Source organism: Lynx canadensis, chromosome B1 (genome assembly GCF_007474595.2).
Source record: "Lynx canadensis isolate LIC74 chromosome B1, mLynCan4.pri.v2, whole genome shotgun sequence".
NCBI lineage: Eukaryota > Metazoa > Chordata > Mammalia > Carnivora > Felidae > Lynx > Lynx canadensis.
This window is the reverse complement of record NC_044306.2, coordinates 43,259,375-43,275,724: the sequence shown is the minus strand read 5'-3', so window position 1 is coordinate 43,275,724 and position 16,350 is coordinate 43,259,375. Positions and strand designations below refer to the sequence as shown.

General features: G+C 35.3%; 1 protein-coding gene across 1 annotated transcript in view; it reads left to right on the top strand.

The window, feature by feature from the left end:
* LOC115511480 (A disintegrin and metallopeptidase domain 3-like) overlaps positions 1-16,350 on the top strand; it is a 119,322-nt gene that overhangs the window by 48,809 nt on the left and 54,163 nt on the right. Inside the window, exons 7-10 of the mRNA XM_030311872.1 lie at positions 8,480-8,545; positions 13,740-13,811; positions 14,048-14,214; positions 15,782-15,863. Of these exons, the coding sequence (XP_030167732.1) occupies positions 8,480-8,545; positions 13,740-13,811; positions 14,048-14,214; positions 15,782-15,863 (387 nt within the window). The remainder of the gene's footprint in view (positions 1-8,479; positions 8,546-13,739; positions 13,812-14,047; positions 14,215-15,781; positions 15,864-16,350) is intronic.

Sequence of the window (16,350 nt, the reverse complement as noted above, 5' to 3'; positions counted from 1 at the left end):
ATTACCCTAATTCATTTTCTGTTATATTATTTAAATCCTTTTTGATCAGTTCATTAGCTGTTGTTATTTCCTGGAGATTTTTCTTAGGGGAATTCTTCCGTTTGGTCATTTTGGATAGTCCCTGGGGTGGTGTGGACCTGCAGGGCACTTCCCCTGTGCTGTGGTGTATAACTGGAGTTGGTGGGCGGGGCCGCAGTCCGACCTGATGTCTGCCCCCAGCCCACCACTGGGGCCACAGTCAGACTGGTGTGTGCCTTCTCTTCCCCTCTCCTAAGGGCGGGATTCACTGTGGGGTGGCATGGCCCATCTGGGCTACTTGCACACTGCCAGGCTTATGGTGCTGGGGATCTGGTGTATTAGCTGGGGTGGGTAGGCAAGGTACACGGGGGCAGGAGGGGCAGGCTTAGCTCGCTTCTCCTTAGGTGATCCACTTCAGGAGGGGCCATGTGGCAGCAGGAGGGAGTTGGCTGCCAGAGGATTTGCTGCCAGAGGGTTGGCTCCGCAGAAGCACAGCATTGGGTGTTTGCAGGGAACAAGCAAGTTCCCTGGCAGGAACTGGTTCCCTTTGGGGTTTTGGCTGGGGGATGGACGAGGGAGTTGGCGCTGGCGAGTGCCTTTGTTCCCCGCCACACAGAGCTCTGTCGTCCGGGGGCTCGGCAACTCTACCTCCCTTTGTCCTCTAGCCTTCCCGCTTTCTGAGCAGAGCTGTTAACTTATGACCTCCCAGATGCTAAGTCCCTCTTGCTGTCGGAACACACTCCTTCTGGCCCCTCCGCTTTTGTAAGCCAGACTCCGGGCTCTGCTTGGCCGCAGGCTGCCCCTCCGCCCAGGCTCCCTCCCGCCTGACCCTGGAGCGTGCACCACCTCGCCGCCCTTCCTACCCTCTTCCGTGGGCCTCTCGTCTGCGCTTGGCTCAGGAGACTCCGTTCTGCTAGTCTTCTGGTGATTTTCTAGGTTATTTAGGCAGGTGTAGGTGGAATCTAAGTGATCAGCAGGAGGCGCGGTGAGCCCAGTGTCCTCCTACGCCGCCATCTTCCCTATTCTCTGGGAATTTTATATCTTTTATGAAGTAACTTGACAATTGCTTTTCATCCTGAATTTGATACACTTAAATCTACAGGTTTGGTTAAACATGTTTTCACATGACTAATGCTTTTATGAGCACAAAAAAAGAAAGTGAATATCTTCAGTCAAAGCAGCAGAAAAAAATAACATAAAAGTTTCTATTTTAAGCATATTTTAACATTCATGAAAATAAACACAGATACACTTATAAACAAGGTAAATACCTTCATTATAATCCAGAGTTGAAAAGTAGAAGAGAAACCAAACAATATACTATAAAGATTTTATCTATTAAAAGAATATTAAACACATGTCTTTACCCCCCTGCCCCTTTTTAAAAACCCACTGAAATGAAAAGGAAGTTTTAAACCAGCATAAACATACAAACACAAAGAAAACAGGAGAGGAGTAATAACAATGGACCTTGGAGATAGCTGATTTAGTGCCCCAAATTTGAATTCTAAACTGGGTAATTTGGATAGGCTATTGGAAACTTGACATGTACTGCAGTGCTATTCAAATGTCTTTGGAATTGCCTGTCCAGTTGCCCTAGGAAGTGATTTTAAAGGTGGGCCCAAGAAGATAATTCGTTGAAAATAAGTTGTATAAGTATTTAGCAACCTTGGCTTCCTGTACTAATCAATTGGAGACTGACATAATTGAAAGCTGTTTTCTTTGGGGAGTCTCTGAAATGGGGACACCACACACAGATGTTCTATTGTATTTCCAGGTGGAAGAGGAATATCATACTGAAACTGGTGTGTTTAAATTAAACTTGGCACATTGGATATTGGGAACCAGGCTTACACATTCTAAGAATTGTATTGGAAGACCCCTCTTCAGGAAGGAACTAAACTAGCCAAAAGAATCAAAACTAATCATATCGACAGGGTTTTCCCTGCCAACAACTCAGACACATTACTTTCTCTGAAAAAATAGCCTGTAAATTCCATTTATGGTCATAGGGATGTGGGAATAAACTGTTAAATACTCAATTGCTAATATATGAAGGGGCCCTAGACATATGATGAAACAATTTAATATGGAAGATAGAGACATGAAAAAACAAATTTTTAAAGCTTGAGGTATCAAAGAATACAGAGGGTGAAGAAAACAAAATGGCAATATCCTCAGAGGAATAAAGGAAAATATTTCACCTATAAATTTAAGAATGGAGTGCTATTTAAAAAATTACATTCAGCCTGTGATTGTTCTTAGAAATTTAAAATTATGATAATAAAAATGAAAAAAAAAGAGAAACCTCAATAGGAAGTTCACAAAATAAAATTTTAGAAATCACACAAAAAGTAAAGTATAAAGACAAATGACAGGGAAATTTGAAAGATAAGAAATTAAAATAAAATAAGAATTTGGGTGATACAATAGGAGTCCCAGTATGAATAAAGAGAGGAAATAAAGAGTTGAATAAATCACAAAATAATCCAAGAAAAATTCTCAGAATTATTTAAGGTGAGTTTCTGTACTGATATTTAAAAAATAGGGTTTCTTATATAGTCAAGATGCAGAATAGCCTGAAATATCCTAGCAGCAATACTGGAAGTTGAAAGACAATACCACAATTACTTAAAGTGAGGCAAAGTAATTTCCAGTCTGTAATTCTGTACCAACCCAGAACTACATAACTGAAATTTTTTGATTGAAACTATTTCTTTTCCTCCTAATGTGACATGTTCTTACCTCCAAAATGAAACAAATAATTAAGCAGAAACAAAGAGATCCTAATCTCATCCTGATTGAAGATAGTAACCAAAAGCAATTACAACCAAATTCACAAACAATAGTTGCCAAATATCATGAACTTTCAACCAAATGAAAAGATGGAAGAATTGTGTAAGCAGCTGTCCTCAATCGGTATTTTTCATGAGAATCACTATTAGGTCAAATGTCACTAGATTTTGAAACAAACAATTCCCAACTCTCAGTGGCTTAACAGGTTTATGTCTTGCTCATGAAAATACCAAAGTGGATGAAACTCTCCGGTTGATTCCCTTCCTAGCTTTGGCTCAGGAGTCCCCTACTAGGTTATTGGAATTTAGTCAAGAGTAAGGGGAGAAGTGTGAATGCATCCCCACCCCAAGAGTTGGGCCTGGACAGGTGTCTCATAGACATCTCTTCTCTTGGAGAAGGAAACAAATATCCTTGGATAATTGGCCATTTCTTATAATAAAACAAAAGTGTAATAAAAGTCACTAATCCCCACACTTTGTTCAAGAATGGTTTGACTTGAAAGAACTACATATGTTATAAAATAATAGTAATTGGAAAGGAGTAAACACGGAGCATATGAAATAGAAGTATAAAATGTAAGGTGGAAAAACACAAAATCCAAAGTGAATGAAAAAACTTCTAGTTTATATTCATGTACTGCCTCATAGGTGCCACATATTGTTTTAAGAGCTTTACATATATCCTATCTTTCCAATTTTTTCAACAATTCTAAAAGTTGGTACTGTTACCCCCTTTTTCAGATTAGGATACAGATTTATAGAGTTTAAATTATTTTCCTAGGAAATTCTCTGGTAACATGTAGCATTAAAATTCAAACCCAGATAATATGACCATGACCCCAGAGATATGGTCTGTAGTACGCTAAGGGCCTACCTTTATATAGTCTGTTTAAAAGATCCTTGGAAGTGCTCAGGAAGTAAATGTAAGAGAAAAAGCTATTTTAAAAATGAAAGACATTGATAATAAGACTAACAAGAGAATAGACACTGTGAGATTACAGTCAGGTTTAAGAGAATAGAAAGCATTGTTTATTATATATAAACAATGGTAGAGAAAAACCTAGAATGTGTAATGGTGAATTTTATGTGTCAACTTGACTGGGATATATTGATCAGATAGTTGGTCAAGTTTTGTGGGTGTTTCTGTGAGGGTGTTTTTGAACAGGATTAACATCTAAATCAGTAGACTTTGAGTAAAGCAGAAATGCCCTTCATATTTGGATGGACCTCATCCAATCAGTTGATGTCCTGACTAGGACAAAAGGATGGACCATCCCACAGAATCATTCAGCTAACTGCCTTCAGATTGGAAATGTAGCATCAGCTGTCCCTGGATTTCTAGCCTACTGGCCCATTCTGTAGATTTTGGACTTGCCAGCCTCTATAAGTGAGCCAATTCCTTATAATAAATCTAATTATAATAAATTATAATAAATGTCTATATATACACACATCCTATTCTGTTTTTCTGGGGAATCCTGGGTAATGGAGTATGAATATGAAATACTGATAATAGAAATTAAAGATAATTACAATTGTCATTCATGAATTAAATAGCACCCAAAGTATTCCAAGTTAGTAAAGAATAAAACTTTGTTGAATAGAAGAGTCCTGAATTTGAAAATTATCTCAAGAAACCCTGATAAAAACTGACAATACCAAGATATAATATGGTTAATATGTTGGACTATATAAATAATGAATAATTCTATAGGAATCTTGGCATCAAAGAAAGTCAGCCACAAAAGTGGAAAAACTCAGACTGGTTTTAGCCTTTGCCAAAATTAAGTGCTGTAAGATAGTCAGGAATGTCTATATAAAGGGTGTAGAGAATGGCTTCCTTAGGAAATTGACAATATCCCAATGTTTTTCTACCCAGTCGAGTTGCCATTATGGTATAAAGACATTTCTATTTTCAAAAATTCTGACTATAGTATCTATGGGACTTTGAGGCATTATTACTTAAATCAGTACAGGAAAATAGGAATTGAATAAAACAATTTAACATATTTATGAAGAAATCCATATCAGTAGTTCCAGAAAAATCATTTGGCAAAATTCAGTATCCATTCATGATAAAAACTAGGAATAGAAAACTTCTTTGACCCGATAAAGAACATCTATAAGTATCTACCTAACATAATGAATGCTAAGTGATAGAATGTTTTGCCCCTCTTATGGACTGCATGCTCTATCCCCAAATTCATATGTTAAAACTCTAACTCCCAGTAAGATGGTATTAGGAGGTTGAGGCCTTTGAAAAATAATTGGGGTTAAATTAGGTGGTGAGTGTAAGGCTCTCATGATGGGATTAATGCTTTTATTAAAAATTAAGAGACATGGATCTCTCTCTCTGCTCTGTTGTGTGAGCATATAAAAGGAAGATGGCCATTTGCAAACTAGGAAGAGTGGTCTCACCAGATACCACCTCTGCTGGTGCCTTGATCTTGAACTTCCCAGCCTCTAGGACTGTGAGAAACATGTGTTTGTTGTTTAAGCCACCTAGCCTGTGGTATATTTGTTACAGCCTGAACTGACTAAACAGCCCCTAAAATTAGGAATAATTCAAGGATGTCTGCCTTCTCTACTTTCAGTCAACATTTTATTGGAGTTTCTGGATAATACAATAAGAAAAAAATAATAAATGGCATACATTTTTTAAAGGAAAAAATAACCTTATGTTTTTAGTGACCTAACTCTGTATATAGGAGATCACAAAGAAACTCTACCAAAGCTATCAGGAATGTAAGAGAGTCTAGCAAAGTCACAGGAAACAAAGATATTGATGTTGTTAAGATGTTCATTCCCCCCTAATTGATCTGTAGATTCAGTGTAATCCCAATCAAAATTCCAGAAAACATTTTTGTGAAAATTGGTTCTCAAATTCATAAGGACATGCAAAGATCCTAGAATAGTCACACAGTTTTAAATTTTTTTTTTTCAACGTTTATTTATTTTTGGGACAGAGAGAGACAAAGCATGAATGGGGGAGGAGCAGAGAGAGAGGGAGACACAGAATCGGAAACAGGCTCCAGGCTCTGAGCCATCAGCCCAGAGCCCGACGCGGGGCTCGAACTCACGGACCGCGATATCGTGACCTGGCTGAAGTCGGACGCTTAACCGACTGCGCCACCCAGGCGCCCCGTCACACAGTTTTAAAAAGAAGAACAAAATAGGGCCGTCTGGGTGGCTCAGTTGGTTAAGTGTCCGAGTTCGGCTCAGGTCATGATCTCACAGCTCTTGAGTTGGAGCCGCTTCAGGCTCTGTGCTGACAGCTCTCTTTGCCCCTCCCCCACTCGCTCTCTGTCTCTCTGTCTCCCAAAAATAAATAAACATTTAAAAAATAAATAAAAATAAGAACAAAATAGAGGACTTACATTACCTCTGTTTTTTTTTTTTAAGGTCTAGGTAGTATATATTTTAGGCTCGTGAGGTATATGATCTATTGCAGCTACCTCACTCTACCTTTGTAGCATGAAAGTAGCATAAACAACATATAAACAAATGGGTGTGGCTTTATTCCAATAAGATATTTTTTACAAAACAGGTGGCCATACCTTGGGTTATAGTTTGCTGACCCCTGCTCTAGAGATATATACCGTGATTGGTGTAAGCATAGACATATAGATAAGTGGAACAGAAAAGGTCAGAAGTAGACCCACATACTGATGGCAGATTGATTTTCCACAAAGGTGCTAGGGACTTTAAAAGGTTAAAGAATGATGTCTGCATTAAATGCTGCTAGAAGACTGGACATCCATATGGAATAAAATGAATCTTGACTCTTATTTAAAAAACTGAATTAGAGCATTGGCTTAAATATCAAAACATAAAATTTCTAGTAGGGAACTTAGGAGAAACCAAATTAATGAGCCATAAACATGTGAAAAGCTGTTTCACATTAAGCATCAGGGAACTGCCAATTAAAACCTCAATAAGATATCAGCACACACCAATATATGGAAATGATGGAAAAGACAATAGCAAATATAGGCAAAAATGAAGAGCAATTGGGACTCTTATTCTAGGTGAAGATGCAGAATAATCAAACTACTCTAGAAAGCAATCTGGCACTTTTGTATTTACTTTACACACTCACAATTATCACATAACTCAAGTATTCCATCTTCAGATATTTACCAAGAACAATGAAAGAATATAGCTAACTGCACAAAGATCTGTGCATGGATATTCATAGCAGCTTTGTTTATAATAGCTAAAATGGGGGGCACCTAGGTTGTTCAGTCGGTTGAGCATCCGACTTCGGCTCAGGTCATGATCTCATGGCTTGCAAGTCCAGCCCCACGTCAGGCTCTGTGCTGACGGTTCAGTGTCTGGAGCCTGCTTCGGATTCCGTGACTTTCTCTCTCTCTGCCCCTCCCCCACTCACACTCTGTCTCTCAAAAATAAATAAACATTAAAAAAAATTAGCTAAAATGGCTAAATAATCCAAATTATCATTGTCAACTGAGAAAGGAGCTGAAATAAAACAAAAGCATTTATTTGGGGTCTCAGAAATGCAATTTGGTGAGTACAGATTTGGGTAGCAATCCAATTGTCCCCTAGGGAACAAAAGTGAAGGTTTTATTTTAAAGGTGAAAGGGGATGCTTGCATATGTTGTTTACAAAGATTTTGGCTGTTGTTGGCAGAAAACTAAACTTGGCTAAACATAATTGGCTGCTAAGGCTGTCACTAAGCAAAAGTTTGTTACTATAGCAAGTTGCAGATGTTTGTGCAGACTCCTTGGAATATTTAAGTTTGGATCCAACTCAGAAATTTGTGGTTCCATCCAGTGAGGAGGTACATAAGGCCCACCTCCTTAATGGCCTCCCAGTTTCATTTTAAAACCCCTTGATGTAAGTGACTCCGTTTTATTTCACCTTTCACATCATCAACAGGTAAATGTATGAAAAAGTTGTGGTGTATTCCTAAAATGGTGCACTATTTAGTAATAAGAACTGATGAATTACTAACAATCACAACAACATGGGTGAATTCTGAGTGAAAGAAGTCTGATATAAAAGTACACATCATATGATTCCAGTTACATGAAATTCTCTACCCTGTGGTAAGAAAATCAGATTATTGCTTGCCTTGAGCCATGTGGGCAATTGACTGAAGAACATGATAGAAATTTTCTTTATCTTACTTATGGAAATTATTACATGGATATTTACATTAGTACTAATTCATATAACTGTATTCTAAAAATGGATGCATCTATTGAGTGTAGCCATAAGTTAATATAGATAATAAAAATAATGAGAAAATAGAGGCAAACATCTGGTGTAAAATTGATGGGGATTTATTTAGTTTGAAGGTTGCAGAGAGAGGGTCTTGGAGGAAGGTTTTAAGAGGAAAGAAACATGGTTTCTCTGGTAACTTTTTGAGGATTCTAATGATTAAGAATATAGGTAATAGCTTCTGATTTGTTCCTAGAATTTGTATTTGGAATCTCACCTGCTTATTTATTCAGTGGGCATTTATTCTTTTATTTTCCTATTATTTATATCTTGAATCTGTATTTATATGTATCTATACCTCTCTTTGTGTATGTATGTCTATATATATATGTATATATATTTGTATATAATGTAGATGATGATTACAAACAATATAAGAATTAAAAAAATGTTTTATTTAACTGGTGTCTTCTGTTTCACAGAAAAAATCAGATGTTGAGCTATTGAAAAGAATTCTGAAAATTCAAATCATTATGGATAAAGCCTTGGTACGTAATACTGATATATTTCATCATATCTTTGTCTTATGTTTAAATTCAAAGGGAATATGAAAAAGAAACTTCCCTTGGTTGCAATACAGGTATTATCCTCTGTTCACATTATGTATCTCTGTATAGCAAGACAGAAAAAAAGTGTTGTCTATTGGTTTTACATTGATATGGGGACCAATATTTATGATGTTGATTTCCAAATCATTATAGAATTCTAGCAATAATGTATAGATATGTATGTATGGAAGGGTTCTACTACACTAAATCTGTTGGATTACAGCTAGCTATAGAAATTTCTGAATCTGCTCCAAATTGTGGTAAACTCTTTTCCTTAAGTAAGTTTCTATTTTAAAACAAGCTATTTTATTACTCAATTGGAGATCCTTGTTAAATATTATCTTTTATAAGATTATGTGTACAATTGCTTGAGTTCTCTAGTGGAAGTTTCGTATTTCAAAAATGAGGTTTATTCATAGGAATATTTGTTTAGTTATGGAAATTTTTGTTTATGTAATCAGTTTGAGTAAAGTCATATGAGTAAAAAGTTAAAAGATCAGATTTGTCCATTATCACTGATATTTTTGCGTAAAGTGTCTCAGTGAGTGTCATAATGTCATAAAAGGAAATATTTAAATAATTTTTAAAAATCAGTAACTTACTGTAAAAAATAGATAGACAAAATAAATAAATAATAAAAAAGCACATATAGTTTTATTACCAGGTGATAAATCATATACACACATCCTGTTTTTAATGTGTACATGCATATTTGTATGTATTCATATACCTTGTTTTATATATGCTATTTTGTAAATTAATTTATAATGCTTTATTTCCCACTTAATGAAATATATTACTTCAATTTAATTTTGATGTTCACAATATCCAATTAATAAAATATTTAATATAATTTAATCTGATTTACTAGCTAATGCCCTTCGGGAACTTTTTTCATTTTGTTTTAATGATTCAAATTATTATTTAAATTCAAGTTAGTTAACATATAATGTAATATTAGTTTCAGGGGTAGAAGTTAGTGATTCATCACTTACATAATGCCCAGTGCTCATCACAAAAAGTGCCCTGCTTAAATACCCATCACCCATCTAACCCATCTCCTACCCAGCTCCCCTCCAGCAACCTTCAGTTTGTTCTCCATGCTTAAGTGTCTCTTTTATAGTTTGCCTTTCCCCTATGGTCATCTCTTGTTTTTTGTTTTTTAAATTTCACATATGAGTGAAATTATATGGTATTTGTTTTTCTCTGACTTATTTGGATTAGCATAATACACTCTAGCTCCATCTACAGGTTACACATGGCAAGATTTCATTCTTTTTTATGGCTGAGTGTTCACATATATACATATATATGTGAACAATATATATATATGTAATATATATGAATATATATGTAATATATATGAATATATATGTGAACAATAGCCAAGTTATGGCAAGAGACCAAGCATCCATTATTTATTAATGGATAAAGATGTATGATGGCTATTGTTCACAATGATGCTATAAGCTTCAGGGTGCATGTATCCCTTTGAATCAGTATTTTTGTATGCTTTGAGTAAATACCTAGTGGTGCAATTGCTAAGTAATCTGGTAGTAGTATTTTAACTGTTTGAAGAGTCTCCATACTATTTTTTCAGAGTGACTGAGCCAGTTTGCATTCACTCCGACAGTGTAAGAGGGTTCCCCTTTCTCTGCATGCTTGCCAACACCTGTTATTTCCTGATATGTTAATTTCAGCTATTCTGACAGGTGCGGGGTGGTATCTCATTGTGGTTTTGATTTGTATTTCCTTGTTGATCGTTGATGTTAAGCATGTTTTCATGTGTCTTGTTAGCCATCTGTATGTCTTCTTTGGAAAAATGTCTATTCATGTCTTCACCCATTATGTAACTGGATTTTTTGGGGAGGCGTTGAGTTTGATAAAAGTTCTTTATAGATTTTGGATACTAACCCTTTATCAGATAGGTCATTTGCAAATACCTTCTCCCGTTCCATAGAATGCCTTCTAGTATTATTGACTATTTACTTCCCTGTGCAGAAGCTTTTTACCTTGATGAGGTTTCAATAGTTCATTTTTGCCTCCAAGATGTGTCTAGTAAGAAGTTGCTACGACCTATGTCAAAGAGGTTGCTATCTGTCTATCTGTGTTCTCCTCTAGGATTTTGATGGTTTCTTGTCTCACATTTAGATCTTTTTTCCATTATAAATTTAGTTTTGTGTAGGGTGTAAGAAAGTGGTCCAGTTTCATTCCTCTGCTTGTTGCTGTTCATTTTACACAACACCATTTGTTGAAGAGATTGTTCCCCCCCCCCCCCCGTTGGATATACTTTCCTGCTTTGTCTAAGATTAGTTGACCATATAGTTTCTTCTTTTTCTTGTGGGCTCCTATGATACCAATGTTACTATCCTTTAAAAAGTCACTGAGTTCCCAAGTCTACATTCATGATCCAGCACCTTTCTTTCCCTCTTATTTTCAGCTTCATTATTTTCCATAATTTCATGTTTCATCATTTGTTCTTTCCTCTGATTCTTCCATCCTTGTGCTCATTACATCCAGTTGGTTTCACATCAGTTACAGTATTTTTTATTTCATTCTGAAGTTTTTAGGTCTTTTATCTCTATAGAAAGGACTCCCTGTGTCTTTTATGCTTTTCTCAAGCCTAGCTGGTATCCTTATGACTGTTGTTTTTACATTTTGAGTCAGACATATTATTTATATCTGTTTCAATTAGATCCCTGATCATGACCTTTTCTTGTTCTTTCTTTTGGGATGTATTCCTCCATCTTGGCATTTTGTCTAGGTCTGTCTTATCCTGTGTGTTAGGAAAGCCTCTTATGTTTCCTGCTCCTGGAAGTAATCACTTTATTAAGAAGAGGTCATTTACTGTCCAGGGCCTGATGCTTCAGGAAGTGTTTCTGTCATATGATGTGTGCACTTTGCTGCTGTGTTTGGTTGCCCTTTCCTTCCATTCATTTCTTGGCAGAGCTTTTCCTTGCCTGCAGTGGGGAGTGTTTGGACCTTGTTCAGAGTGTGGCAAGTTTTAAAAGCTGTATTGAAAAGACTGATCCTATTTCCATTAGAGCTCTCTCTCTCTCTCTGTCTGTTTCTGTCTGTCTCTGTGTGTCTGTCTGTCTCTCTCTCTTTCTCTCCTCTCTCTCTCTGAAATCAAGGATCCTTCCCCTCTGCAGCACCCATGATTCTGATTCCCCCCTCCCCCCCCGGCCAAATCACATCTCTGCACGTCCTACCCTACACAATATGGCCTCCTTCTCTTCCTAGTCAGGCAGTTTGTTCTGAAGGTCCTCAGATAGATTTCTTGGTTGTTCAGAATGATCTGATATTTATCTAGCTTTTTCCAAAGGAGGAGATAAGCATAGTGCCCCCAAGGGCTGCTAATTAAATCTAAATAGCCTTTTTTTCTTTCTCCATTTAGCTGGATACTCTTACTATTCCAATAAGAACAGAAGGCATTTTCAATGCAAATGACATGCAAAACAAAACAAAGAAACCCCAAAACAACTACAAAAAATTCCAAGAGTTCCTTAAAATATGCTATGATTAGTATTTCTTCTTTTATGTTTGGTTTGTCTGTCTTAAATTTTGAAGTATAGCTTTGTAAACAGAATATTGATAGGTCTTTTTTTTTCTCTGCTCAGATAATCTCTGCCTTTGAAAACTCTTGTGTTTACTGTTAATTTTTCTGCTTGATCTATGAATGATTAAGAGAACTATGTAAAAATTCCTATGATAGTCAATTTCTATTTATAATTCTGTTAAATTTTATTTTATACATTTTGTTGCTATGCTATTAGTTATAGTCAAATTTAAAATGCTTTCATGTTTCTTGATAATTGAATATTTTTATCAATGCATTGTGATAATTATTGTGTCCATTTTTTGCTTTGTTTTTTCATATTAATGTAACTGTTATATTAAGTAATATAACTATCATATAACATACACTTTTTGTCTATTATTTTACTTGTATATATTTTCATGATTTGACTCTTAATATCTCTATGTACTTATAATTTAGAGGTTTTTATTTTAATTTGCATATAGTAGATTTTAATAGTCTCTGTCATTTGCCTACTATTTGGTCTGTTGATAATTTGTGATTATTGACATATATGGTTTTATTTCCATACTCATATTTTTTATTTTCTTTGTCTTGCTTTTCATATTTTCAGTTATGCAAAGGATCAGTCACCTTCACTCATACCACCCATGCTGCATTGTGTAAATATACAGTATCATTTATTGTGAAAGGTTATATACAGAGGAATAGCAAAGTATAAATAGTCTTTATTTTATTAAAAAAATTTTTAATGATATTTATTTTTGAGACAGAGAGAGGGAGAGAGACAGAGCACAAGCAGGGGAAGGGCATAGAGAGAGGGAGACACAGACTCCAAAGCAGGCTCCAGGCTCTGAGCTGTCAGCACAAAGCCCGAAGCGGGGCTCAAACTCAAGGGCCATGAGATCATGACCTGAGCCAAAGTCAGACACTTAACCAACTGAGACACTCAGGCGCCCCATAAATAGTCTTTAAAGACCTAGGAGGATAACATCTTTTGGCCATATCAGAGAACTCTATCCATCACATTTGATTTTCTGTTAGTAGTCTTCTATAGATTTGTTGGAAATTATTGAAGATACCAAGTTGCCAATTTTATGTTTTCAGCTAACACCTACAAATGTGTGCACACATAATTAGAAATATTTATAGAAAATATGATTTCTGTTTCTTTGGACATATTCTTGAAATTATTCACTATTATGGCCCTCAGAGCTCTGTGTTTAGAAAGTACACTCCTTATCCAGGATATATAGTCATGTCATCTTATTTGGATGAAGGCAGATGATGGCAGCATACTATAGCAGAAAAAAAAAGACAGTAGTTTAGTTAGTTGGAGACTTGAGTTCTGCTTCTTATCCTTTTGACTATTTTCTGTATATGTAAGAGATGATCACAATCTTCTTACTTTAAGGTTATTGACTAATATGTAAAGTCCCTAGGTTTATGCCTAAAACTTATGAAGCACTTGATAATAATTCTATTTTTCCCCTTTCACTTGAGTATTGCATTATTTTAACATTTTGTATCCATTTAAAATGTGTTAGTTTAGTAATTTTCATTAGTGATTAAGAAACAAAATTTGTATTTCAGTTTGATTTAATGGGCTCTGAAGTAGCAGCTGCAACTGAGAAAGTTGTCCATATCGTTGGTGTAATCAACACTGTAAGTATTCATGTTTCATTTAAATAAGAAACATTCCATATTAATGCAGTAATATTGTTTGTATATGTAGCATTTCCAGGTTTTTTGAAAGTATAGTCCTACCAACTAGTTTCATCCACCAATGGATTTCATCTCCAAAAAAGTGTAAATTGAATATATATTAGCATTATGTATAGAGATGTAATGTTATATTTATGATAACCTAAAACTGTATATTATGTATCTTCTGTTTTCAGATATTTTCCCAGCTTAAAGTGACAGTTATGCTAACTTCTTTGGAGCTCTGGTCTGATCAAAATAAGATTTCACTTAGTGGGGATGCTAATGAAGTACTACAAAGATTTGTGTCATGGAAAGAACAATTTTTGTTTCAGAGGTCCCATGATATGGCATACTTATTAATGTAAATATCTTATTTTCATTGATATAGGGTTTATCAAATTATTTAATATGTTAGCTATCAATATTATATACAAAATATGTTATGCATTTATGACAAGACACCTCAAAAAAAGATTGTATATATACCATATTAACAAAAAGAAAAATATAAAAATCTGAAGACAATGTAAGACACTAAGTCATAGTAAGCCATTATTAGAGTAGACTGTTTATCTATGGAAATGTAATAAACTTGAAAATTCAGAAAACCTTGAGATAAGCATGGGGCCTCAATGATTTTAAAGATTTTTTCAGAGTTAAATAATTGAAACCATTATTTTAACTTTAAATACAAAGTGCATTAATTAACAGAATGCAAAAGTTGCATATAATGCTGGTTAAAATAATATATCAAAATAGTAATGCGGTTACCATCTGGTATATCTATACTGACCAAAGGAGTAGCTATTTAACTACTTGCACTATTTCTTTCAAGAGTATGTATGTTTTTTTGTTTTAATTATTTGATTATTTAGATGCAAATAATAAAAACAGTTCTGAACATCTGAATAATATGCAATAGATTTATAAATCTATTGATGTTTCCTGTGGAATTTAAGGGCAGGTTTGGGGACTCAGGAGTTATAATAACTAAGGATTGAAATGTATAAGGGCACTTTCTACATTCTATCTCTTTTTTTCTTTTTTCTTTAAAATATTTTTTTAATGTTTATTTTTGAGAGAGAGAGAAAGAGAGAGAGCACAAGGAGGGGAGGGGTAGAGAGAGAGCAAGACAGAGAATTCAAAGCAGGCTCCAGGCTCTGAGCTGTCAGCACAGAGCCCAATGTGGCTTGCATCCACCAACTGTGAGATCATGACCTGAGCCAAAGTCAGAAGCTTAACCGACTGAGCCACCCAGGTGCCCAATCTTTTTTTTTCTTAATGAGTCCACTGCATATTCTGTCTCCTTGTCTCCCTGTCCTCCATTCCAACATTTTTTAGATACTGTAGGGGTTCACTATGTGCAAATCATGGAAGTAAGCTATCTTGGCTTGTACGTCTTAGGACTATATCCATCCAGTGATGGCAACAGTGATAATTAATGTTTTGGAAGGATTAGGCACTGCTGGGTTTTGAGCTGTATACCATAGAATGTTAAAGTAGACTTTAGAACTTAACTTTGTAGGAACTGTGTAGGAACTGTAGGAACTGTAGGAACTGTAGGAAACATAGCTTTAGGGACACCTGGGTAGCTCAGTAGGTTAAGTGTCTGATTTCCGCTCAGGTCATGATCTCATGACGGGTGAGTTTGAGCCTTGCATCAGGCTTTGTGCTGAAGTCTGGAGCCTGCTTGAAGCCTGGAGCCTGCTTCAGATTCTGTGTCTCCCTCTCTCTTTCTGCCTCTCCTCCACTCAGACTCTGTCTCTCTCTCTCTCTCTCTCTTAAAAATAAGTAAACATTAAAAAAAAATTTTTAAACAAGCTTTATTGAGAAATTTAATTCTTAAAAGTCATTAAGTCAGTAATAATTTAAAATGCATTTATTCAGAAGAGAAAGTTTATTATATGAAAATGTATTATTTATTATAGTTATAGGAACCATCTTAATTATGTGGGAGCAACATATCATGGAATGGCATGTAATCCAAAGTTTGCTGCGGGAATTGCTCTGGTATGCATTTTATTCCCACGTATTCAGTAATTATCTCATGTATTAAAAGTTAATATCTACTTCAAGAAACAAAATATGCATAGTTTTCTACCATGCTGTTTTGACAAATTTTTATAAAATGCTTTTTTTGTTAGATTTGAAACTCAAATGTTATAATTTTTAAAGTCTTTTGCTATTGTGGTAAAATACACATACCATAAATCTACCATTGTTGCTAGTTTTAAGTGTACAATTCATTAGTACTAAGGTAAGTTCACATTGTTGTAAAACAGATCTCCAGAACTTTTCATCTTACTTAAATAAATATTTGTACTTTTTGACCAACATGGTCTTATTTTCCACTTCCTATTTCCAATCTAGCCCCCAGAATCCACCATTCTTTTCTGTTTCTGTGAGTATGACATTTTTAGATTCCACATATAAGAGAGATCATATAATATTTGTCTTTTTGTGTCTGGCTTATTTCACTTTGCATAATTTCGTCCAA